This window comes from Mchenga conophoros, linkage group LG4 (assembly GCF_057382185.1).
Source record: "Mchenga conophoros isolate Kocher_MC1m ecotype Shallow Benthic linkage group LG4, M_conophoros_male_GT1.1, whole genome shotgun sequence".
NCBI classification, from domain to species: Eukaryota; Metazoa; Chordata; class Actinopteri; order Cichliformes; family Cichlidae; genus Mchenga; species Mchenga conophoros.
This window is the reverse complement of record NC_140529.1, coordinates 4,616,733-4,643,127: the sequence shown is the minus strand read 5'-3', so window position 1 is coordinate 4,643,127 and position 26,395 is coordinate 4,616,733. Positions and strand designations below refer to the sequence as shown.

The 26,395-nt window shown below is 46.4% G+C and overlaps 2 protein-coding genes across 8 annotated transcripts in view; one reads left to right on the top strand and one right to left on the bottom strand.

Moving 5' to 3' along the window:
- LOC146575343 (syntaxin-binding protein 4) overlaps nt 1–26,395 on the top strand; it is an 82,393-nt gene that overhangs the window by 15,520 nt on the left and 40,478 nt on the right. For 2 of the 6 annotated variants that reach the window (XM_085269990.1, XM_085269988.1), the window contains exons 2-5: nt 13,283–13,356; nt 19,136–19,231; nt 21,420–21,489; nt 21,576–21,650. In XM_085269990.1, the coding sequence (XP_085126116.1) occupies nt 13,283–13,356; nt 19,136–19,231; nt 21,420–21,489; nt 21,576–21,650 (315 nt within the window). Of the gene's footprint in view, nt 1–4,440; nt 4,592–5,344; nt 5,412–5,696; nt 6,193–13,282; nt 13,357–19,135; nt 19,232–21,419; nt 21,490–21,575; nt 21,651–26,395 lie in introns of those variants that run through there. The other 4 variants (XM_085269992.1, XM_085269994.1, XM_085269993.1 and 1 more) reach the window with 4 other exon arrangements.
- On the bottom strand, nt 323–3,179 carry LOC146575344 (uncharacterized). Of its 2 annotated transcripts, XR_014892114.1 has the most exons (3): nt 1,133–3,179; nt 559–725; nt 323–477 (listed from the first exon to the last, which is right to left on the bottom strand). XR_014892114.1 is itself a non-coding variant. In XM_085269995.1 (2 exons), exons 1-2 carry the CDS (start codon nt 3,051–3,053, stop codon nt 691–693), a joined length of 1,956 nt encoding a protein of 651 aa, XP_085126121.1. In that variant the 5' UTR covers nt 3,054–3,179; the 3' UTR covers nt 517–690. The 2 variants fall into 2 exon arrangements, 1 of the variants encoding a protein (XP_085126121.1); XM_085269995.1 differs by lacking the exon at nt 323–477 and having other exon boundaries at nt 517–725.

Genomic DNA, 26,395 nt, shown 5'->3' with positions numbered 1-26,395 from the left:
CCAGTAATAAGGATAACTGTTTCTAAGTTACAGACCTGGGTTCATTTGTCAAACTTGCCATGCTGGTTCTCTCTGGGCTCCTGCTTGCCCCACTGAGCACAGCTATTTACTGTGTCTAATGAACCCATGCAGGCGATGTGGGATCTCCGCACAGCCAAGCCTCAAACATGGACCTGGATGTGAAACTGTAGTTCATAGCTTGGCTTTTTACCCCATCAGTGACATCTGAATCACAATGGGGACTGTCACGGTCTGGGGGGCAGACCGTGGGGGATGTTGGAGAAAGGACCCAAACGCTGGACTTAATGAAATGAACAGTGGGTTTATTTACAGTGAGGTAATTGTACACCACACATTAAATCTCCAAAAGTGCTCCCTCGACTCCCGTGACGTGTCTTCTCCCAAGTGCTGGTATCCCGTGCTCTCTGCCCCTGTGCCTTCACACACCCCGTGTGTCTTGCAGTCCTGTGTTCCACTCTACTGAGGAAAAAACACAGACACAGCCGTTATGGCACCAACTCCAGCAGGCATACACTGACCAGCACTACAAACACTGACATGGAGTCTAACTCAACGATCCTGCGCCGGAGGAAGCTCCATCGCTCTGTTAAGTAGCTCCCCCGACGATCCTGATCAGAAGCAGGTGTGTGGTAAGCTAGGCGTGACCAGCAGCTGGCAGGGCCACACCCATCAGGCCTGCAGGTGGCTGTCCTTCATCCTCCAGCCTCACACACACACACACACACACACACACACACACACACACACACACCAGCATGGAACACAAGAGCACAGTGCAGCAAACATACATCCAATACACTAATAACAATAAAGGTCCACACTGTTCACGAACCCCGAGTCCCCGGCACCGGGTCCGTGACAGTACCCCCCCCCAAAACAAAACTACAGAACAACCAACCCAGGGCGGGTGGCGGGGGGTCCAGGACGGAGGGCCCCAAAACCACTCCGCTAAACAGCCACCACAAAGCAACAAAAGAAAAACACAGGTCAACAGTTCAATCCCCCGGTCCAGTGGCAGCAAACAGTTCTGGCGGCCGATCTGCAGGACGGCAAAACAAGCGGGACCCGCTGCGGGTTAGGCAGTGGCGGCAAAAAAGTTCAGGTGGCCTACCTCTAACCCCGTGATGGAAGCAGAACGCTTCAGGCGGCCTGCCACGGATCCGGTGGCAACGGCGTTGCAGCTCCGGCGGGCGGCCACGGGTCCGGTGGCGGCAGTGTGACTGCTCCGGCGGGCGGCCACGGGTCTGGTGGCGGCGGCGTTGCTGCTCCGGCGGGCGGCCACGGGTCCGGTGGCGGCGGCATTGCTGCTCCCGCCTCAGCACAACCCATGATTCTCGATGTACCGGCCGGGCTGCAGGACGTGGCGGCCGGGCTGCAGGACGTGGCGGCCCCTCCGGCACGCCGACCTCCAGCTCTGGCTCAGTGGATCCCTCCGGACCTCCGAGCTCCTCCGGTGGCAGCGCGGGCTCACCAGGCTCGCTGAGCTCCTCTGCTGGCAACGCCGGTCCCTCCGGCTCGTTGAGGTCCGCCAGCAGCGGTGCGGGCTTCTCAGTGGGTGGCTCGCTGAGCTGCTCCAGCTCACAGTGCTCCTCCGGCATTAGCTCGCTGGGCTCCCCCGGCTCACAGTGCTCCTCCGGCATTAGCTCGCTGGGCTCCCCCGGCTCACTGTGCTCCTCCGGCTCGCCGAGCTCCTCCGGCTCGCTGAGCTCCTCCGGCTCGCTGAGCTCTACAGCTGGCGACGTGGGCTCCCCTCGCTCGCTGAGCTCCTCCGGCTCGCTGAGCTCCTCCGGCTCGCTGAGTTCCACAGCTGGCGACGCGGGCTCCCCTCGCTCGCTGAGCTCCTTCGGCATGCTGAGCTCCTCCAGCATAAGCTCGCTGAGCTCCTCCGGCTCACAGTGCTCCTCCGGCATTAGCACGCTGTGCTCCTCCGGCACGCTGAGCTCCTCCGGCACGCTGAGCTCCTCCGGCACGCTGAGCTCCTGCTCGAGCATGCTGAGCTCCTGCTCGAGCATGCTGAGCTCCTGCTCGAGCATGCTGAGCTCCTCCGGCTCGCCGAGCTCCTGCTCGAGCATGCTGAGCTCCTCCGGCTCGCCGAGCTCCTGCTCGAGCATGCTGAGCTCCTCCGGCTCGCCGAGCTCCTGCTCGAGCATGCTGAGCTCCTCCGGCTCGCCGAGCCCCTGCTCGGGCATGCTGAGCTCCCGCTCGCCGAGCCGCTGCTCCCGCTCTCCGGGCTCCAGCTCGCAGGGCTGCACGGCTGGCCGTGCGGGCACCTCCCGCTCCCTGAGCTCCTGCTCCGCTTCGCTGAGCAGCTCCTCCCGCTCTCCGGGCTCCTGCTCCGGCTCGCAGGGCTCAACAGCTGGCCGTGCGGGCACCTCTGGCTGCGCTTCAGCCACAGATGGATGATCCGGAGGCGAAGATGGTGATGCGGTGTCCGCAGGTGGGGAAGGTGAAGGTAGAGCCGGTGAAGAAGATGGCCGAGGGGTGACTGCATGCGGATGGGATGATGACGGCGCTACAACCGCAGATGGTGAAGCCGCCAGTGGCGTGGAGACTGCTGAATGAGGCCACGCTAGTTGTACTGTTGGCCGGCTTGCAGCAGCGTCAGCGGTGTCACCATCCACTGAAAACAAAAAAGCAGATGGGGTGAGAAATGAAAAAGTGTCCTTATTACTCACCACAGCCGGTTCTTGAGATGTCCGGGAGGGCGGCTGCGGTGAGGAACGCCGGCGGCGCGAACGCCGTTTCCGGGTAGACGTCGGGGCCGGCGTATCAGGCTGAAGAACCTCAGGCTGGCCGAGTGGGGGGGCAGCCTGGATCGGAGAGTGGAGGTGAAGGGTGTTGAGCAGGAAATCCGCCACAATCGGAAAAAGATTGTCCAACACCCAGGGAAAACAAGTCAGTGTTTCCTGCAACCGCTTCTCCACAGCACAACGTAAACCCTCCGCGTGCGCTTCCAGCCACAGTTCACATAGACGATTTACTTTGTCTGTCACCTCCCTCCTGAACCTCTCCGAAAAGTCCGCTGGGTCCATCTGGCAGGATCGTTCTGTCACGGTCTGGGGGGCAGACCGTGGGGGATGTTGGAGAAAGGACCCAAACGCAGACTTAATGGAATGAACAGTGGGTTTATTTACAGTGAGGTAATGGTACACCACACATTAAATCTCCAAAAGTGCTCCCTCGACTCCCGTGACGTGTCTTCTCCCAAGTGCTGGTATCCCGTGCTCTCTGCCCCTGTGCCTTCACACACCCCGTGTGTCTTGCAGTCCTGTGTTCCGCTGTCCTCCTGGGGAAAAACACAGACACAGCCGTTATGGCACCAACTCCAGCAGGCATACACTGACCAGCACTACAAACACTGACATGGAGTCTAACTCAACGATCCTGCGCCGGAGGAAGCTCCATCGCTCTGTTAAGTAGCTCCCCCGACGATCCTGATCAGAAGCAGGTGTGTGGTAAGCTAGGTGTGACCAGCAGCTGGCAGGGCCACACCCATCAGGCCTGCAGGTGGCTGTCCTTCATCCTCCAGCCTCACACACACACACACACACACACACACCAGCATGGAACACAAGAGCACAGTGCAGCAAACATACATCCAATACACTAATAACAATAAAGGTCCACACTGTTCACGAACCCCGAGTCCCCGGCACCGGGTCCGTGACAGGGGACATTAAGCTAACATAGCAGCTTAGTGCTGGTAATGGTAACATCAGTGATAGGGTTTATGCTTCAAACATCATCAATGTGTTATTTTTGCTGAACAAATCTGGGTGTCTTTAGTTTATCTGTTGTTTTTGTTTTGTTTTAATCAATTTCTGATCAAAATTACAGATATAAACATGGACCCGGGCTGTGTTGATGCTAACATGGACAAAACTCCGCTCAAAACAATCTATGTTGTACAGACTAAAAGTTTAAATGTACTTTCCAGGGACATGCAGGTTGTATATGAAACACACTGAGGCAAATACAGGACTATACACATAAAGTGAATGCTAATGGTGGTTAGACACAGGTGCACACAATCAACACAGTCACAGGCAGGAAGTAAAGCTAAATGCAAAAACAGAAGAAGGAAGAAGCTCAGAGACAGATGTGAAGTTAAGAACTAATAAACGTTAGTATGCACAGTAGCTAGAACTCAAAGAGTTAAGAAGAAAATGTAAAGAAGCAGGAATGAAAGAGAAAATATGTAAAGATAATTAGGGCAGCTTTAGTGTGAAGTAATAGCCATACAGACTGAAGCAAAGCAGACAAGAGCAAGAAAACCCCACTGAGCTGTAAGCAACTCCGTGTGTGTCATACAGTCTGATCTGTGCCTGGAGTATTTGAACAGCCTTCTTACAGAGGCCTATATTTAGCACGTGCTTGTGCTGTATGGATTTGTGTGCATAAGCTTATCATCACTTCATCAATTGGTACTCTCCATATCTGCTGGCAGCTGCGGAGCATCGTGATTGGAAATATGCAGAGCATATGTTAACAACCACAAGCTAACATCCAGGCTTTTGCACCACAGCACAGACATGCTTCAAAGACTCAAAGTGCCTCTAGGATTTGCCAGGTAGGTTTTCAGGTTTTCAGCTGTTTCAGTGTCTCAGGCTGAAGCTGAATATCTCAGCACCCGGTGCTCCAGGAAACGTTCCTATGAATTTTCCTGTTATTTATTGTTTGTGTCAAAGACCTCCTGCAGCCTCACGCCCGTGTCACTCAGAACGTTTATTTGGGGGCAGCACTTTTTAATACAGCACACAAATAATGGTGTAATTACTGACCAGTCACCATGCATTTCTTTATTCGTGTAGGGGGGTAACTTTCAGCAACTAGAATTACCATATGAGAAAAATGTTTATGTATTTTCTAATTATTACGTGCCTTTGGGCAATTTGCAAATGACACTGTAAGGATCTACATGTAATAACAATGTCAGGAAATTCTAGAAGCAAGAACCTTAAAAAATATACTTAGTGTATTCTTTCTATTCAAACCTCCACTTGTGCTGTACCTGCCAGTGAGGATATTTTACTGATAGAAAATTACACCTCAAATCTAGAAAAGTTACGCACCAAACTGAATCAAAAAGAAGCTACAGAGTGTACACTGGAGCGCTCCCCCATTTATGAATGTAGTGTAACAGTGAATTCAAACACAGGCAGGTTCAGCAGGTTTTACCTGTGTCCGGTGGGAGGGGCACAGTCATGTTGCTGGGTGGAAACACACAAGAAACAGCTCAGTTACAGTCACCAGTGTTGTATCTTTAAGCGCTGTTGCCTCCATTTGATTGATTGATTTTGTCTTTGCATTAAATTCATTTTAGGGATCATGGATGAGGCTGTCTCTAACAAAAAAGCTTCCTAGCAGCACTGAGCTGAGACAGCACTGTGGTAACTTTTCTTTTTCTTTCTCGCATTTTTGTAACATTAGCTGATCAAAATAAAGCCAAAATGAAGAATCGTTGTTTGAGTAGTGAAGATGACAGCATAGACGGTCTGAATGCTAAAGATGAAGGCAGAGTAATGGATGTCATCTGGGGATTAAATTGCAGTTCCTAAATGGAGAGCAGGGCACTTGTGCATTAATGTGTTTAAAGGCTCGTAAGCCCCTCCTCTCTGGCTCAACAAGAACTTGTTAGCGCAGTGGCCAATATCGTCTTAAAAGAAGCTGTGGTTGATACAAATGGAAGTGTGGGTAGAATCTATGGAAAGACTCATGTTCACGCGTAACGAGGCCAAACACAATTAAACACGTTACCATCAAAGTAGCACAAACATCCAGAGAGAGGGGGAAAGGCAGATTCCGTTGAATGGAGCTGTTCCCAGCAACAAATAAAGCCGCTGCACAGCCACAGCAAGAGAAAATGACAGGTAGGGTGAGAAATGTGTGCGAAACAAACCACCGAATCATTTCCAGCCTCAGAGGGTTTTTTTTTTTTTTCATTTTCCGCCGACTTTAGTTATGTAAGAGATTAACCGTGTGGCTGAAGGTGGAGATGTTTGGAGCGCACAGGCTGCTTCGCTGGAATTAGTGCCTGTGCACCATCATGTGGCTGCTGGCTGAAGGCTGAACGCTGCGACCGAGCCTCCGCCTGTCTCACCAGAGAACCGGGCTCCATGTCAACATGCCAACGTTTTCAGTCATGTACAAAGGAGCGGTGATCATCAGCAGGTAAAGGCGAGCGGCTGCGTGTGCAGGTAGAGGTTAGTCTGTGTGACAGCAGCGGTGACACGATGCTGACAGCTGAACTCTGGAAACACGGAGATGCGTTTACTAACCATAACTCTGTCCCGTGGAAACCAAACACACCGCGTGTCTTCTCGGTCTTTTTCTGGTAACCGTGACGCTGACTGTCCGTCTGTAACACAGGCGCGTGGATCTGCTTCGTGTCTCACACGGAGCTGTGCTTCGTGCTCTTCTCTCAGGCTTATCGATATGTTCTAGTTTTCCGCGTGAAATGATGCAGTGATCTTTCTTGCATGCGCTACAAACGGATGAGCTCCACATCAGAGACCAAGTGCGTCCCAAGTTTCCTTTGAAAAGAGCCTCTATGAGGCACTTTATCGGCTCTCATTAGCGGGTTCCATTGTGGACATTTAATGTTCAGTCTGTGCTTTTACTGTGTGGCTCATTGATTTTGTAAATGTTGCTGATTTGATGATCCGTGTTTTACCAAAGTTGGAACATTTACTGACAGACGTTTGGAAGCTTGTCTCATCGACATTTTATCCGTTAGGGTGAATGATGCAGTCGGCAGTGTGGAGCTGCTTCAGTTATGTTTACAATATGTTTCTCATGCCACAAGTTATACTTCATCCATGTGTGTCTAACAACACAACCACTGAGTTTTTTGAATGGCACCAAGCTTCAGCGAGTGTATTCGTGACTCCGGTCATGCCCATAGACTGTATGAACCTTACAAACAAATAAATAAAATGTTATTTATACAGCACCTTTCTAGACAGTGTCACAAAGTGCTGCACATAAGATAACAAATAATAAAAGGAAAAAAAACAATATAAAACAGGCAAAAATTAATCAAAAACAGTTAAAAAGGTGAGTTTTGAGTTGTTTTTTAAAAACAACGACTGAGTCCACAGTTCTTAATGTTTGGGGGAGAGAGTTCCACAGTCTCGGGGCCACAGTGGCAAAAGCTCTGTCACCCTTAGTTCTCATCTTAGTCTTTTTAATAGCAAGTAAGCCCTGATCTGATTACCTCAGGGACCTGCTAGGGACATATGGCTGTAGCAGATCAGAGATGTAGACTGGTGCCAGTCCATGCAAGGCTCCGAATGTCAAGACCAGGAACTTAAAATGGACTCTAAATTCCACAGGAAGCCAGTGAAGCTGAGATAGCAATGGTGTCACATGTGAATTTAGGATGACCTAAAACCAGAGACCATCACAGAAAAGGATCGGTGATGTAGATATGAGGAGAACCACTCTAAGGCAGTTCCAGATACACCAACCCAGTGTTGAAGCCTTTCAAGGAGGATGTGGTAGTCAACACTGTCAAAAGCCGATGTGAGGTCCAACATAAGTAGGACAGAGTATTTTCCTGCATCATTACTCATCAAAATGTCATTTGAGACCCTAAGAAGGGCTGTTTCTGTGGAGTGAGCTCATTTTTGGCATTTATTAGACAGAGATTGAGCATTAAAAAGCGCCATATTCAGCGAGGTAGAAGCCTCAGTATTTGCAGGGGCTCGAGTTACAGGACATAGATACTTTTGAGTAGTGATGGGTCGTTCGCGAACGAAATGGCTCTTAGAGCCGGCTCCTTATCTCGAGCCGTCACGTGGGTTTTTTGTTTTTCTTTCTCTCAGCCTCTCTCTCGCACTTTTTCCCGCTTCACTCTGCACGCGAGCCTTGTGCTTTACGCTGGGCAGAGGGGGGAGGGGCGGTAGTTACACTCAGTAGCACAGGAACAGAGCCAGAGAGAGAGAAAGAGAGGCAGGGACAACAACATTAGAAAGGTATAGTAATCATCCACAACTATTTTCGGTTGCAGATGATAAAGGATTGAGAAAGTTTATTCATGCAGGTCCATATGACAGAGAATATGCATGTTCTTTTAGTTTTCATATTATAATTTATATTTAATTGTGTTGTGGTTTGCAGTGTTTTGTGTTCTTTTCACTTTAAATTTGTGAAAGGAAAAAGCTGAAAATTTAAATAGTTAAAACTTGAAATGTGAATAGTTGATTTTTGTATTATATGATTTATTTATTACATTTTATGTGGAGTGAATAAATAAAAGTATATTTACGGTGGCCCCTAGAGACAAAGCACATACAAACTTCAAATCACGTACGAACTCTGAAGCATGTACAAACTCCAAAACACGTAAAAACACGTACAAACTCCAAAACACGTAAAAACTCCAAAAACACGTAAAAACACGTACAAACTCCGAAGCACGTAAAAACTCAGAAGCATTTAAAAACTCAGAAGCACATAAAAACGCAAAACACGTACAAAAGACAACAGAAGTGCTCCAGGATGCTGGGCGCAGTGTTGAGCCTTTGTTATCTTGTGGCTACACAAGCCAGCAAGTACCAACGACCGGATTTGGTGTGTGGTAATAACAGGTAAATGAACTTTTTTTTAAATTATTTGAATATATATGAGTGCCTGTGTATAAATACACAAACAATACACACATGCTTTCAATTGTGTAATTTAAGTGATCTAGTAGCTCTGCTTTGGAAGTTCAGTTCATGCTAGAAATGTGTTTTGGAGTTTGTACGTGTTTTGTCTCTAGGGGCCACCGCATATATTTATATATAAACATATATAAATAAAACCACTTGTTTTTACGTTAGTAATTCCTTTTGTGCATAATTTTATATTATTGTTAATAATAAATTAATTAAAGCAACAAAACAACCTGAAGAGCCGGCTCTTTTTAGTGAGCCGAACCGAAAGAGCCGGATCTCTAAAAAGAGCCGGAAATCCCATCACTACTTTTGAGTATCTACGTTTGAGCCATCACGCTCGTAGAATCCACTCACCGAGGGAATAAAGGGCCAGACGGCAGAAGAGTCTGGATAAACCCTCCTCAGACAGGGAAGTGGAAGACAAGTCCCCCTCCATGGAGCTTTTCCGAGCACAGGAGACAAGGTCTGCTCGGCGTTTCTTACCAGCCAAACCCCGCCGCCAGTAAAGCCTGAGCTTTACCCAAATACCTCCTCTTCTCCCTCTCCTTCTCCGTGGTCTAGAGGAACCGCCGAAAGTGCCTAGCGAGGCTCCAGCTGATGGAGGCGGGTGGAAAATACCGGCGGAGGACGAAGAGACATTGTGAGGCACCATAGAGGATTGGATGGATAGCAAAGCCAGACGATCATACACCAAGGCAGCCAATACATCGTTAAAACTAAGTGAGAACAGCAGAGCAGAAAAAAATAACACAAAAGTAGCAGAGCGCGACAAACTGCACCCGGCAGCGGCAGAGCCAAACACAGGCGCCATCATACCTTTCTTTTCAAAAGGCCAGCAAGGGTTAACGGCTATAGTTGCATAAAAACTGTATGTCCTGTAGTGTTACATGGGTAATCTGCTGTCACCTCTGGAAACACACAAGGCATTAACCAATGAGCGGGTGGTTTCATGGCTGGATCCACCCCTCACTGCCATATCCAGGTTGGAAACAAGCAGTCGGTGATTTCACATTGGCCTCATCCATCTTTTATGTTGTCTGTGGTTATGCCTATGGGTTTAGCTTTTGCCACTGTATTGGTCTGAATGTGATATAACTCAGTGCACTCAATTTTTTTAGGACAATTACTCAGCTTGCCGTACACCTGTAGACCTGAGGGTTAAACTGGGACTGGGGAAAGGGGGGAACCTTTGTAGCTGTTCAGTGGCAGGAAATGACTAATCAGCTGACCCGTGCTGGTTCTGAGGTTTAATGCTCTTTGTGGATTTTACCAGCTGCATTCTAAAATATATGTGGAGATGTTACGTGAACCATCATGGCTGCTTTCCAACTCCTGGCCAATGTGACCTTTGTACAACTACAATTCCAAAAAAGTTGGGATGTGGTGTAAAAACATTTTATTCAGAATAGAACATAGAGAAAGCATCAAATGTTTCAGCTGAAACATTTTACTGCAGTCCTGAGCAAAACTTTAAGACCACTTGAAAAACGGCAAAAAATCCTATTTTGCATGTTTGGATCTTAACAAGGTTCCAAGTAGAGCTTCAACGTGCAACAAGGAGGAATGGGAGTGACACGAAACATTTTTGGATCATGCAATTTATTGAAAACAACACTTAAACTGAAACAGGCTGTTTCACAGCTGATCAAAAGTTTAGGTCCACATGCCTTAAGGCCAAATCTGTGTTAAAATGTGGATTCATCATTTTCTGTCAGGTAGTCTCACTGTCATGACGTTCTGATGGCAAAGGCAAAAAACGTTCCCCTTTGAACGTGGTCGGGTTGTTGAACTGCATGAGCAGGGTCTCTGACAGCGCGCCATCGCTGCTGAGGTGGGGACGCAGTAAGACAGTCATTTGGAATTTCTTAAATGATCCTGAGGGTTATGGAACAAAATAGTCAAGTGGAAGACCCAAAACAACTTCACCAGCACAGAGCCGAAGGATCCAACTGGCTGTCAAGACACTGGAAGATCCTCGACCCAATTTAAGGCCATTACTGGTGCCGACTGCAGCCCCATAACCATCAGACGGCATCTCAGACTGAAGGGCTTCCAAAACAAGAAAGGTCTTCAAAGGCCTCGTGTCCTTGGACGCCACAGAACTGACTGTTTGGACTTTGAGCGCCAAACATGGGACATTGAAAGGTGGAAGAAAGTTTTATTCGCTGATGAGAACACATTTAACCTTGATGGTCCTGTTGGTTTCCAACGTTACCGGCATGACAAGCAGATCCCACCCGAGGTGTTCTCTACGTTCCACAGTGGAGGGGGGACCATAATGGCCTGGGGTGCTTTTTCCTTCAGTGGAGCTTCAGGAGGTGCAGGGGCGTCAAACAGCTGCTGGCTGTGTCCAGATGTTGCAGAGAGTGTCCCTCATGACTGAGGGCCCTCGTCTGTGTGGTAACCACTGGGTTTATCAACAGGACAATGCTACAGTACACAATGCTGCAGGACAAAAGACTTCTTCTAGGACAATAACATCACCCTGTTGGACCATCCTGTGTGTTCCCCTGATCCAAATCCAACTGAGAACCTTTGGGGATGGGAAGTTTACAAAAACGGACAACAGATCCAGGCAGTAGATGCCTTCATGCGGCCGTCTTCACCACTTGGAGAAATGTTCCCTCTCACCTCATGGAAACACTTGCATCAAGCATGCCACAACGAATTTTTGAAGTGATCAACAATCACTGTGGAGCGACTCATTACTGAGTTCATGTTTGCAACATTGATTTCTGTTTTGGTGGGTTTACAGGTTTTTTGGAGGTGTGGTCCTAAACTTTGATCAGCTGTAAAACAGCCTGTTTCAGTTTAAGCATTGTTTGCATGCTCAAAAAAATGTTTTGTGTCACTCCCATTCCTTCTTGTTGCATGTTGAAGCTCGACTTGGTACCTCGTTAAGATCCAAACATGCAAAATAGGATTTTTTGCCATTTTTCAAGTGGTCTTACAGTTTTGTTCAGGACTGTATTTCATGAAAATGGCATCAACATCTTTCAAAACAATTGGGTCAGGGCAACAAAAACCTGGAAAAGTAAGTGGTGCTCAAAAGAAACAGCTGGAGTAACATTTAGCAGCTAATCAGGTTAACTAGTAAGTAACACAACTGGGTATGAAAAGAGTGTCGTGGAGAGGCTGATGAAAAAACTGCCAACAAACTGTGGTGCAGTTTCACAATTTTTTTCATTTTCTTTTTTTCATTTGTTTGTGTGATCTTTGGTCCTTCAAGCAGCACTGCATTAACAACAGACACGATTGTGTGGTGGAAATCGATGCATGGGCTCAGGAACACTTCCTGTGCTGTCCACACATGCAGGTTAAAGCTCCACCCTGCAAAGAAGAAGCCATATGTGAACATGATCAGTGATTCTCTGGACCAAAGCTCATTTAATTAAAATGGACTGTAGCAAAGTGGAAACCCGCTCTCTGGTCCAAGGAATACAAATACAAATTAGCATTTCCAGTAGGAGAAACGTTTCGTCACTCATCCAAGTGCAGGTTTCCCCAACCTTATAAACAGTACATTTGCCTAAAAACTGAAACTAGCACCACTGAACAACGGGCTGTGAGCTCAGTTTCTTCATCATTAATATGCAAATTGTCATGACCATTAATCAAAGACAGCCCAAAGCAGTAAAATGAATCCAAACCACAAAAATACAAAAATCAACAGTGAATCCCGCTGTTCTAGTGTGAGACTGTATATCCATCCTTAACAGATGATTTTGAAAGGTCCAGCTCCATCCTGAACGTTGCATCTTTGTGTTATCAGCCAGTGTTTCTTTCGAAGTTCAGCCTCATTGTTGTTACTGACAGCAGTGGCGAACCCTCTGCAGCTAAAATATTGATAGTCCTTTTTGTCATTTGGGTGTAGACAGGAAGGGAACTGCAAACTAAAATAAAGTGCTAAAAAGACATCATTCCAGATACCAAAAAAGTGACATTTATGGTTTGTTCATTTGCAGTATTCTGCATTGTCTTTAGTAGTGTCTAATGAGGGAAGCAAAGGGATGCTTTGCAAGTGTTAGATGAGGATTAGTAAAGAGGGAAAAGGGGAAAGCTGCAGTGTGCAGTCCTCTTGTGCAGCATTATTGCATAAGACGAACAACATGTGTGCCAGCCCTATCTCTCAGAGAATTGCTCACTGTGTGAGATCTTACCAAGATGCTTTGGAGTTACCCAATGCTGCCGTCTCATTTCTGCTTCCTCTGCTACTGTCACAGCTGTATTTGGTCTTGTCTTCAAACAGCAGTGTGAGGAAAGAATTCTTTTGTGTTCATAATTTGAGAAAGATTTTTGACAGTACCATGAATAGAAGACTAATTTTCACAATGAAGTATCTGCAGCACACACTGAAGACACACTCCTTGCCTTGTGTGTGGTGACAAAGTCTCAGGCCTAGACAGGAGAAGCTATCTGAGGTTAAGTTCCCAATACTATAGTTCTCCTATGTGATGGATGGATTCTGACTGTGTAGCAGTGCAGCCTGTGAAAAAAATAGTTAGATTTGGGGTTTTTTTCCTATTTCGTCATCTTTTTCTCCCTCACTCTCTTTCCTTTCCCTGCTTCCTGCTTCCTTTTTATCCACTGACCTCTAACAGGACACTAATGGGTCCATACGGAGTTGACCGGGCTGTTCATTCCATGGAGTTTACAGACTGTGAGAATGGCCTAGGTAAGTCTTTTCATACTTCTGTCCCCACACACCTCAACACTCGACTACTCTCCTTTGTGTTTGCAGAGGTCACATGTGTTGCTGCTTGTAGATGTTGCTCTGGCTCTTTAACTTCAATAAGATGCTCAACTTAAGTTCTTTCATTTTTTTCACTCGCACTTGTCTGACTGCTTACACAGCTCACGTCTGACTTAGGATCCGCATTCAAATAGTGATTACTTAAAAAGTAGCCAGTACTGTACTGTAACATATTTAGTAAAAAAATGTCCATGAAATGACGTTGACTTTAGTGATCCATTAGTTTGTGGACAAAGCACAGTTTCCATAAGACATTAAAGGAGAAGAACGATTTTGGAAGTTCCACATATGGCAAACAAAAACTTACCAACACCTACAGTAAGACCGCGCCATAGAAAACAGAATCAGCTTCACCCCGCCTCACCACCACATACAACCAGGGTTTGTACATCAAAATATGGATGTGCCATGGGCTCCCCAGTGTCAGCCATTGCAGCCAGCCTTTATAAGGAGGAAGTGGAAAGTAAAGCTTTTGGTTCTTTCAAAGGAACAGCCCCTAAAGACCGGCACAGATATGTGGATGACATCTGGGTCAAAATCAAAACCCAAGAAGTAGAAGAATAATAGTTTGCCATTTCTGGACTGTGCTGTATGCATTGAGGAAGATGGAAACCTCAACACTGAAGCTCACACACACAGACTAGTACCTACTCTTTGACTCCAAACATCCTGTGGAACACAAATTTGGAGTAATCAGGACCCTGCAACACCAGAGAGAAGAGAAAGAAAAGGAACACGCATGGATAGAAAGTTCTTAAAACATGTGGTTATCCCAACAGGACCTTCGTCAAATCAGCAAAGATGCATAGGAAAGAAGGTCAGCTGCGTAGAAACTGAACGACAAACGGAAAAACATTGTCATCCCTTGTGTAGCAGGTTTATCAGAGGAGAAGCTTCTCCAAGCACGACATCCACTTCAGGCTCGGCCACACACTCGGACAAAAACTTGTCCTCGTGAATAAAGCTCGTGCTTTCTGCAGGTGTGTCAACATAACCTGAGTTCTGAGAGAAACTGTTCCCCTCACAGGACGTAGTGGTCTGACACTTTATACCCAATAGTTGACCAAACACATACAAGCTGAGATGAAGCCATGGATTTAATAAAAAAACAACATTTTGGACCCAACAGAATTCAGTTCTTTACACCAAGTCTGAATCATCTACATAGCCTTATTCAACCATCCTCCACTAACCACTGGCGATGGAGCATGACAATGAGTAGATTAAATAATATTAGTCTGCGTTTTAAAGGGATTTGCAGAGTAGGTATCATGCTACAGATCACTGTGTTTGCCAAGCAGGGGAAGTAGGTCAAAGCCATAACCTACTTAACTGAGTGGGGTTAAGAATACAGGAGCTGCTGTTGTTTTTATCCTCCACTTCCACTGTCTACTACGCACTATCACTGTGCTGCTGCAACTTGTGCCTAAGCAAGAAAAAACAACTCATGTCCATGAATGCAACTACTGTCAAGCTGCCAAACATCACAGTGAAGCAAAACTGCTTTATATAGATATATTTATGTCCATATTTATACGTCCACACATATATATTCATGAGGTTGTGTAAATCTCCTCAGAACAGAACTGTATTACTCTATTATTGCTGACATGTCCAAGATGATGTCTTACATGATTTGATGTTTAGTAACGTTTGCAGAAGCTGATGGCATAAAGAACGTGTGCACTGCTGAGGCAACTTGTGATTTGGCAGTATATAAATAAAACTGAATATGTTTAAGTTCTGAACATACAGTTTGTAATTATTCTTGAAATGTAACATTTAAAGCAGTAATAAATATTAAATAACAGAATTCAGAGAGTCAGAGTACATAGGGCAGCTCTGTTTTCTCATTTATTTTGACAAATAAAAGAAATGCACACAATTTGTGTGCATTTTATATGCTTTTGTAAAGTGCGTACATGTATGTTATGCAATATATATTTGGCTAGGAAAATGAGAAATGGGTCCAGTGATTTACTGAGAATTTGAAAGTGAATATTTGGTGTGAACACCTTTATTGTTCTTCACTGCCTGAACTCTCTCAGGCAGCTGACAGACTGAGCATGACTCTGACTCTGTCATTTCTTTAAGTGTTCCTCAGGAATGGTTCTCCAGGCTTCTTGATGGATAGTCAAAGCTCTTCTTTGGATGTTCTCTTAAGATGACCCTCACTGCTTCAATAATGTTGAGGTCCGGGCTTTGAGGAGTCCAGTCCATAACCATCGGTCATGAACTGGCCACTGTGAGGGTTTTATTTTCTATCCAGTTATGCTTTTGGCATAACAGTGATTTTAAGTAATTGGTTGTGCTGTATTTATACATATGTGTCAGTGTCAAAGGTTTTTTGACTTACTGGAAAGCCAAAAAGTCTGAAGAATGAAGATGCGTAAAAGCCAACCTGTGTATCAATATGTGCACGCAGGTGAGAAGCAAAGCAACTAATTCCCATCCAACCTGAGCACATGCAGGTGAATACAGTGTTCTGATACATATATTAAAGTCTTAAGGCTTCCTTAGTGCACACATGTAGCTTTCAGCAGGGAGAAGGGCTGCTGTACACACTGTAGCATACAATCGCATATGGAGGACAGCACTTTTGAATCTCTCTGTTAGTGCAGCTGAAAGCAGCACAGCATCAGCCTGTGGGCAGGGGACGGTGTTTGCAGTGAAAATCGTGTCCGTCACAGTTCATTTTGTTGACATGTTGGCAGTATCTGCAGCTTGTGCTTTAAAGAAGACGGTTTTCAAAACTCACTCTCCCTACTCAACAGACATTTTATATTTCATGTTCTTGTGTTATCTGGGGAATAAGAAACCATTTTAAGAACCTCTTGTAATCACACTGAATAACCCCACATTTTATTTAGATCTGGAACATTCAGTTCTTGTGTAAGAAATATGCCCTTGACTCATTGTGAATGGGAAGTAATGATTCGGAAAGTAAATGCAAAGCTGAATAAGAACAAGGGATGCAAGTCTTTCATATTTGCTCCAGCTGCATGTTTTTCTTATCTGATGATAGATGAGGGGAGGAGACTGCTTTGAGGCTTAAAAGAACAAGAAACTGTTTTCCTCAGAGAAGAGTATAAAAGGATGGGAGGACTGAGACAAGGAACTTTAAAACCCCACTGTTCCACCAGGCGATAATTAACTCGAGCCCTTCACTCCAGACCCAATTAGTTGTAACACTCTGTGTTGGCTCCAGCAGGCCAGTGGAAGCCTTAAGCTAAAGAAGGCCTGATTTCAGCGTTAACTCTACTATATTCTCTGTGGAGTGCAGTGATGAAAGATCCACGTGCAGGAATCAGATGGGCTGTTGGAGCTGTAGAAGCTGTGTGTGTAAAGTGTGCATAAAACACATGAACGTGGAATCATTTTGTCCACTGATTCAGTTATAGTTACTGTTGCTTAAATTATTTACATTTAATTGGTAGTGATAAGATTATTACAATTATTATTATTCGTTTTCTATCCACATTGGAGTTTTGCTCCTTTGCATCATGCCGAAGCTGGAAACCTGGGTCCTCTGTAGCCAGTTAGAAAGATTACACAAGTTACCCTCTGAAGGTCTACTAGAAGCAGCACTTGAATGCAGCACTATAGACAATCCCTACTGCAACCATCACTGAGACTAATCAGCTGATCTGATCAGTATGATTCACGCCTACTGGCTGAAGAAGCTGACTGAACTCAATGAGGCTGCTAAAGGATGAAACGCACCCAGAATGGCTAACAGAAGGCCGGAAGGTCCTGATCCCCAAGGATCCCCAGAAGGGACTGGTCCTATCCAAATACCAGCCAATAACCTGCCTCGGTACCACATAGAAGCTCCTGTCAGGCATCATAGCAGCTAAGATAAACAGGCACATGGCTTGACACATGAGCAAGAATACCAGAGGAGAAACACTGGCTTCTGGTAGACATAGCAGTCACCTGAGACTGATTACCAGAAGGCCTATGACTCGATGCTCTACACATGGATCCTAGAACTATATAAGATCAACGGGACCCTAAAAGCCTTCATCAGAAACTCAATGGGGATGTGGTGTACAACACTAGAGGCCAACTTCAACCCAATAGCACAAGTCACCATCCATCATTTAGACTGGAGAAGTGTAGTCTGATGGTAACAAGAGAAGGAAGGTAGTCAGAGGGGACCATGCTACCAGAAGGCAACATGTAGACACTGAGGACAGCTACAAGTACCTGGGGATCCCACAGGCAAATGGGAAAGACTAGGAAAGCTGCAACCACCAAGTACCTGCAGAGGGTCAGGCAAGTCCTGAGGAGTCAGCTGAATGGTCAGAACAAGATCTAGGCTGTCAACACCTACAACCTGTTGGCGATCAGGTACCCTGCTGGGATAATAAGGTGACCAAACGAGGAGATAGAAGCCACTGACAATAAGACAGGGAAGCTCCTTACCGGGCATGGAGGGCTTCACCCCAAGTCCAGCATCCTGAGACGCTAAGTGGAAGGAAGGAGGCCCGGGACTACTGAATGTCAGAACCACAGTCCAGGATGAGACAACGAACATCCACGAGTACATCAGGAAGATGACTATAACTGACCGCGTGCTTAGTGAATACCTCAGTGCCGAGTATAGCCTGGAAGTCCTAAGGTCAAAATGGGAGACGCACCCTAGGGCGGTCAAGAATGACTGAGCTAAGATCCTGTGGGACTTCTAGATACACATGGACAAACTGGTGATGGCAAACGAACCAGACATAGTAGTGGTGGACAACCAGAGATGGCCGCAGTAATAGATGTAGCTATTAGAGATGGACTGATACCGATACGTAATATCGGATCAGTCCATCTCTAGTAGCTATACCAGCAATGTCAGGAAGAAGGAACACAAGAAGCTGGAGAAGTACCACCGGCTGAGAGAAGAACTCGAAAAATGTGGAAGGTGAAGCTAACAGTGGTTCCAGTGGTAACTGGAGCAGTGACTCCCAAGCGAGGCAAGTGGCTCCAGCAGATCCCAGGAACAACATTGGAGATCTCTGTCCAGAAGGATGCTGTCCTAGGAACAGTAAAATACTGAGCAGGACCCTCAAGCTCACAGGCCCACAGGGGCATTTCTTCTGTTTGGAATTGAATTGCTTCTTACTGTGGAAATGGTGTGGAACAGTGACATAGTGGTGGAGTGGTGATTTAGTGTACGGGGGAAAGTGCATTAAAGTAAGAGTGCTTTACATAAAGCTTGATCTGGTCATAAAGACTTTCTTCTATGCTTAGTGGTTGCAGTGGCACAGGTTTCAGAGACAGGAAAACACAGTCTAAATGCACACAGTCCAACCAGCTCGTTTTGTTTCAGAAATTCAATTAAGTTTTATTTATATAATGCCAAATCATAAGAGCAGTCACCTCAAGGGTAAAGACAATAATGCAGAGGGAAGCCCGTCAGTCAAATGAACCCCTTTGAGCTGTAAGAAATGTAACCAGGTCATAGATGGAAGAAATCTGACAACAGTGTGCCAGGAGACATGAACCTCTGTCTGTTGTGCTTGAGCAGGTTTTTGCAGGACTGTCATTAACCTGGAAATCAGAGTGTTCCCTATGATGCATTGTTTCCAGGCAGTGACTCCACTGTCATCATTTTTTACAAGGCACAAAGTGGCTGGAGGGCAAAAAATCATTAAAGAAACACTGGAAAACCCATTAAAGTACTCTTTTTCTATCTCTCTCTCTACAGGAATTAAAGTGATAGGTGGAGTGAAGGAGCTAACAGGAGAGGAGTTTGGAGTCTACGTCAAACGGATTTTACCAGGTGGCCTTGCTTCAACTGATGGTAAGACTTGAAATCCAGAAACCTTTGGTCAGACTGTGCTAGAACAGCACAGTCTGAATTTAGACTAGTTACTTTGACCCCCAACACAGAAGATAATATTTCTAGAACAAAGGCAGTAAAAGTTTCGACTTCCGCCTCTGAATTGGGGCGATAAGAAAAAGAGAAAATACTTGTGGGACTATAAATGTTCAGTCATTCTCCAACATCTCTGTTGGAGAATGACTGAACATTTATAGGCTCTATGTGAAGCAGTATTACTGAATGGGTAATTCCTGAATATTTCCCAGAAAGTTCAAAAGAGGTGAAGAGGACCAAGTTGGCTTGGCCTATAGAAAAGCCACATAACAGTACAGCAGTTATTTGTGGACATTTCCATTGTCTCCTCCGATATTTCACAGCAACACCTTGAACATGTCTGTTGAGACCAAGCATGCAGTCTGCAGCAGTGCTGGTGTTATTTTAAATGCACAAATCCTTTGTTTGTGCCTTTACTACATAATGTAGAAATTTAGCGAGCCCTTGTGCTAAATTTTCCCATTCATGAAGATCATGTGAATGACTCCAAAAGCCAAAGAATAGAAATGAACGTTGACAGTGGCCTGACTGAAGACCTTTGCAGTGAGAACAAGTATTTTTGGAGCATATCTCCTGTGAGTATTAAAACATGAATAATATACACCACAAGATTGTCTTGGCCTACTTTTTGTGTATCGCACCATGAATGATGGATATAGGGCAAAGAGAGAAGTGTCTGTAAAAATTGTTGTTTGTTTCTTACAGCTTGTCCAGAACACCACATATGCTTGACTTTAGTTAGGCCACATTCTTCTTCAGTTGCTGGTATACAGATCAAAGGGTTTTGCTGTATTGTCGCAGTGCTGGTCTCTTCCTGACCCACCAGTCTGACATTTAAACTGCAGTCAGAAGAGCTGAGCTCACAGTTCACATCCCCGACTCCTCACTAAGATTTTCATGTCAATTCCAAGTGAGTTCACACTAAAATGTGCAAGATGCTGCTGTTTAACTCATAACTGAGTCTCATGTTGGTTTAAAGCTGAGGTACGCAGCATGTTTGGTGTCACTAGAGGGAAAAAAATCCATCATAACCATTCAGCATGTCTGTCAGACATCTAACTCAGTGAACACAGTCTTTGAAGTGGCCAGATAAATGTTACCATGAGCAGGTTCAGACTACGGCACACAATGTGCAGAATCAAAGTCCTCAGCATCAAACGGATGGTCTTTAATCCCAGTGGAACTCTCTACAGTCTTCTTGTTCTCATTTACTGTACAAGGATATTTGGCCTGCAGACTAGGGTGGAGCCACGGATCAAACCACTAAGTAGATGTAGATGACTTGCTCTACCTCCTGAGCTACAGCCACCCCCCATGGCTGGATGGACTTCATATCATAAATCCCTTTTTCTGTAAGACACATTCATGGGTCCTATAGGATATAAGGCAAAAAGAGAGTTCATTTAGTTCCAGCGAATTTGAAAGGGACTATTTGGGAATATTTCTTCTTCAGCCCAGCCTAAACTCTCTGAGGCAGCTTTCTGTCATTTCTTTCAGTAGTCTTCAAGAATCGTTCCCCAGGCTTCTTGAAGGACATTCAAAGCTCTTCTTTGGATGTTTTTGCCTTTTGGTCTGTTCTCTGTCAAGATAATCTCACACTGCTTCAGTAATGTGTGGGCTTTGGGGAGGCCAATCCATGACCGAAACAAAACTTTGAAAGAAGCTCGTATAATGGAACAAGGACTCACTCTGAGAGTGAAAACCTCAGCCAAGCAGCTCACTTTCTGGGTAATATTTCATTTGAAGTGAACAATGTTGTATTTTGTTTTCTATGTTCTTTTTAAACTTACTCTAAGACGTTTGCAGAAGAGTAAAAATCAGATAACTCTAGCAAAACTGAGGTTTTCTTCGATTACACAAACGTGATACAGTAATGGATAATTGTTATTGATTTAGAAATAACTGAGCATGAATAACTTGAGCTTATTATATAATATTATATTGCATTATATATAACTAACCTGGCAGCTCATTCTCTTGACAACACTTTCTTTAAAGATATAACACGTTTTGGGGTCAACCCGAAAGAAAGAAACATCCAAAATGAACCACTGCTGTCCAGCTGACAGCTCCCCTCTGCACTTGCATGTAATCTGTGTTTAACCTTTCACAGGAAACCTGATGCCAGGGGACCAGATCTTGGAAGTGAATGGGGACAGCCTAGTAGGTGTCACAAGTGAAAGGTAATCTGCTAAAGTCACTGCTCTCATGTTAACAGTAGTGATGCTGGAAGACAATCTGTGTAAATGTGTTTGCATGTGTTTCACAGAGCTGTGGATATCTTGAGAGCAGCCTCTGCAACCAATCACATGCGACTTCTTGTAGCCAGAGATGAGGAAGCAAAGTAAGCAGAAGTCTGTCTACAGTCCTGTGTGTTAATGCCACTGTTTCTCTGCAGACTATAAAAATGAGCTTGTGTGTGGTAGTCAAAATCATTTTTTTTGCCCTAAACAGCAGTAATGCCCCCTAAATGCTGTTCAAAAAGGAGTACTGTCTTGGTTTACTGTAGGTCCTGCTTTTGTAGAGGGCCCAAAGGTTCTGTGAGTGATGTGAGGGAGCCAGGCTATTAAATGATCAGTTCTCAGGCCTTGCTGTCTAGTCGAGCAGTGGAGTATTTGGGTGCATTTCATGATGCCTACAGAAAGACCATGAACTTGCACCTGTACAACTGTTTAAAGGGAATCAAACTCCCAGCAGGTTTGAGAGTTGATTATTAAATCCTTCCTTAAGCCACAAAGTTTCGTTTCTGTAGTGCTGGCAATGCAGAGCAAGTGCCTGTGGTTTGTGGCTGGATTAGTGATGCAGCCACAGGCCGATGTATCTGGTCCATCAAGAATCCCTTTTTTATACTGTCAACAAACAAAAAATCCACTTTGTGGACAGGGGTGGTAAATGGTAAAATGGCCTGTATTTATATAGCGCTTTACTAGTCCCTAAGGACCCCAAAGCACTTTACACATCCAGTCATCCACCCATTCACACACACATTCACACACTGGTGATGGCAGCTACATTGTAACCACAGCCGCCCTGGGGCGCACTGACAGAGGCGAGGCTGCCGGACACTGGCGCCACCGGGCCCTCTGACCACCACCAGTAGGCAACGGGTGAAGTGTCTTGCCCAAGGACACAACGACAGAGACTGTCCGAGCCGGGGCTCGAACCGGCAACCTTCCGATTACAAGGCGAACTCCCAACTCTTGAGCCACGATCGCCCCGGGTGTCACTAGGGGTGGGTTTAAAAAAATCAATTTCCCTGATTTCATTTTGAATAATGCATTCATTAAATCCTGAATCGATTTTTAAATATTTATGTATTTTACCAGAAATGCCAGAATCTCAGGTTAAAGCTCACAAAACTGTTTCAACAATCACCAAACAGCTAAAACAGTAAATGAGAGCAGGTAAACAAGTTCCCTTCAAAAATGTAAACACAGAGCGTGGAGCCCCCCCGTTCTACTCACAGATTCTGATGCTGCAGGTGTTGGGTCTGTGTTTCCACAAGCCCCGCTAGTTTAGAAACGTATTCTCGTTAACGACAAAAACAAGACGAACATCTTTTACTTGCTAGCAAGGGAGGCCCCGGCCGGTGTCTCAGAAAGCTCTCTGAATCCTACCGTAGACTGACCCCAACAACGGCCTCCTCTTGCTGCCTTTTATTGGCATGACAGTTACAATACAACACAAGCACCTCCCACCTAAAACCCCCAAATGGTTCTAAGACAAGGCACTGTGTGTGTGTGTGTGTGTGTGTGTGTGTGTGTGTGTGTGTGTGTGTGTGTGTGTGTGTATTTGAGTGAGTGTGTGAGAATGTGTGTCTCTCTGTGTGAGTGACTTCCAACTGTTTCTTTCTTTTTTTTTCTTTTTTATTAAGGATGAAGTTTTTATCCACGTTTTTATTTTATTCTTTTTTTTAGTGAAAAAGGGCACTTAAAAAGAGAAGAAGAGAAAACAAGCAAAAAAAAACAGAGCAACATACTAAACACAACACCATCACGTTAATCTAGCTAAGTGTAAACAGCAGTAAATACTAAATACTGAATGTTGTTGATAGAGGTGTAGTTTATGTCTATGAACAGTGAACACCCGTGTGCACACTTGTGTGGATCAGCGCGCTTGTATTCAAAAGGTTTCCCCATGTAATGGTCTGCTAGAGCAGACTCTGTATTCCTCGTCCACACGTAAATGCAAAAAGGGAGTTTTAAAAAAAATCTCAGTTTTCGGTGATTCGAAACGTCGTTTATGTGGACGAAACAGCTGCGTTTTCAAAAATACCCATGTAGGTGTGGACGTAGCGTAAAAGAGTTAGTAGTTTATTTTCTTACTACCTGTAATTTATTGCAGATTACTTGTATTTGCTTAATTGTTTACTAAATGTTTGAGGTGTGAAATAAACCGCAATGGAGCAAAATATGGTTGTGTGTGGTTGGAGGATGTGCGCGTGCGTGTGCTTGCACGCGGGGGGGCGCGAACATTTTTCTTGTAAAACAAAGGGGGGCCCAGCAAAAAAAAGTTTGGGAACCACTGTGCTAGAGGATGTAGAGAGCCATAGCCCCGTCCCCCAGGGCATGAAGCAGGCATGGAGGCAATCCAGCCTCCAGACATCCAGAGGCCCCAGAGTGCGAGAGCCCAAGGGGGACCACCGGAGGGGCATCTGTGCCACCCTCCTGGGAAGAGCTGAGGAGAGCCCCAGATGAGGGGTCACCCAGTAGCCACGGAGCAGAAGCCAGAGGGGGCTGCAGTGGCGTGCCCGCTGGCCCTGCCGGCAGCCAGCTGTGCCAGAGTGAACCGAGCCGGAGGCCCGAGGGCCCCCTTTGCCCCAGGAAGAGGCCTGACCGACCAACAGGCACCAGGCCCCACCAAGTAGTCACCGGGAGTGAGCTGGTACATACCTGAGCGCCCAGCCCCGGACACCAAGAACCACCAACGTACCGACCCCTGAGGGCATCAGTTACCGGCAGGGAGTTTGGTGAGGGGAGATAGGCCTTGGAGGGCCTGGGAGTTCCCAGAGAGGTGGAGTCTAAGACCCGACCTGACATATAGACACAGACAAACCGGCACACACAGACACAAACATGCATTACCACCCTCATGCACACATATACAAATACTCAGCATTCACTCAACGTAGGGATAGACATACATGGACACTGTACACACAATCACACTCCCCAAACAAACTCTATACCCCAGGTCCAGGTACCCTCACCCCTGGAGGGGGAAACGGCACCTAGACCCAGGAGATGTTACCCTTTCCCCCGGGGTGGAGGCAAGCAGACCGCCCCAGGCTCCACAGCAGCAGGGAGGCCCCGCATCCCAGATCCCAATCGGACGGCCAACACCTTCTCCCAGCCCCAGATGGCCAGCAGAGAACAGGGGTGTGTGAAGACCCCATACCTCCCCCCTCTCGCTCAAGGTGGATTTAAAACACGGGAGAGCATGGTGCTGCTGCCAGAGAGCAGCAGGTGTTAGCACGGCCCCTCCCGAGAACCCTCAATGTCTACATGGATTTAAAATTGAGAGGTGGGCACCGGCGCCAGAGGTGGGGTTGAATACACAGACCGTCCACTGGACGCTGTTAACGTGCCCACCCTCAAGGCCCTATATGTATGTGTTATGAGACTGTGAGTAATGTGGATGTCTGAGTTGTGGAATAAAATTGAGGCACAGGTTGCCAGAAGGGGACGGGGGGGGATGCCTCCCCTGCACCCTGGTGACACACCCGCACCCCAAGGCCCTACTAGAGTGGGTGGGTGCGTTGGAGCGGGAAGAGGGAGGCAGCCTGGGATGGGGAGGAAAAGAAGGGAGGAGCAAGATGCCCCTCCCTGGGGCCAGCTCCCCCGCTGACCCCAATAGGCACCCCCGTCCTTCGGCACCCACCAAGGCAAGGGAGCCCACGCCCATCAAGATCTGGGCCTACGGCAGCAGGATCACCCAACCCCACAGGACCCGGGGCAGCCCACCTGACCCCACCACAGAGGAAACTGTACCCACCCTAATATTTAATCATCTCCCAGACTGCACAAGACAGTAGACACCCAGGTTAAGTTTATTCCCCACCTCTCCTATACTCTCCCCCACCTGCAGAGTGGACTCCTGCAAGGATGGAACAAACTCCCTGTCAGTTAAAGAGCCCCCCAGTTAGGCAGATGCGCCAGAGGCCCCCTGCGCCAAGGCTGAGCCCCCGTGCACCCACCCGCCCACAACCTCGGCAACACACCAACAGGGACCTAAGCCCCCAAGGCCCAGCCAGAGCCCCAGCACGGAGGCGAAGCACCCCCGAACCCCAAGCCCCCACGCCTGCCCCGGATTTACTCAGGGGCAGCCAGGCTACCAGGCCAGTAACCTACGTCCACCAGCACAGACCCTCCCCAGCCCTGCTGCACGCAGCCACAAGGAGAACACCCTCTAAGAGCAACCAGAGCCACTAACCAGGTTATGACCACAACCCCTGGGTTAAGCCCTCCAGGGATAACGTCCCTAGGGATTCTCCAGACGCCCTAAGCCCGTCCCTACCTCCACATCAACCACAATGGCGAAGGCGGGACCAAACAATGACCCCCCACCCCCGCTAGGTGATGGCGCCTATCTGGTTATTCCAGATAGGTGTACGTTTGCATGGGATTAATGAAGACTCCGTTATTTTTAGAAACTCCCACCATGCTGTCAGAGAAGAACTGATGTTGATGCTTTTGAACCATTCATGTCTTTTGATGTTTGAGCTGATAAATGGTAGGTCTGAGATCTCTAGATCATTGCATAGTGCCTGTTCAACATCTAGCCAGGGCTCATCTAAGAAGGTACGTTTTAACCATCCTGAGATGAACTGAAGCCTGTTGGCTAAGAAATATTGTTGAAAATAAGGTAGTCTAATCCTCCTTTATCCTTGGTTCTTTGAAGTGTTTTTAAGATGATACGCGGGGGTTTATCTTTCCAAAGGAATTTAGAAATATACGAATCCAGAGATCTGAACCAATCTTGTGATGGTTTGTTAGGGATCATTAAAAATAAGTAATTTATTTTTGGCAAGTTCATCATTTTTATAGTGGCGACCCTTCCCATGAGTGATATGGGTAAAGATTTCCATCT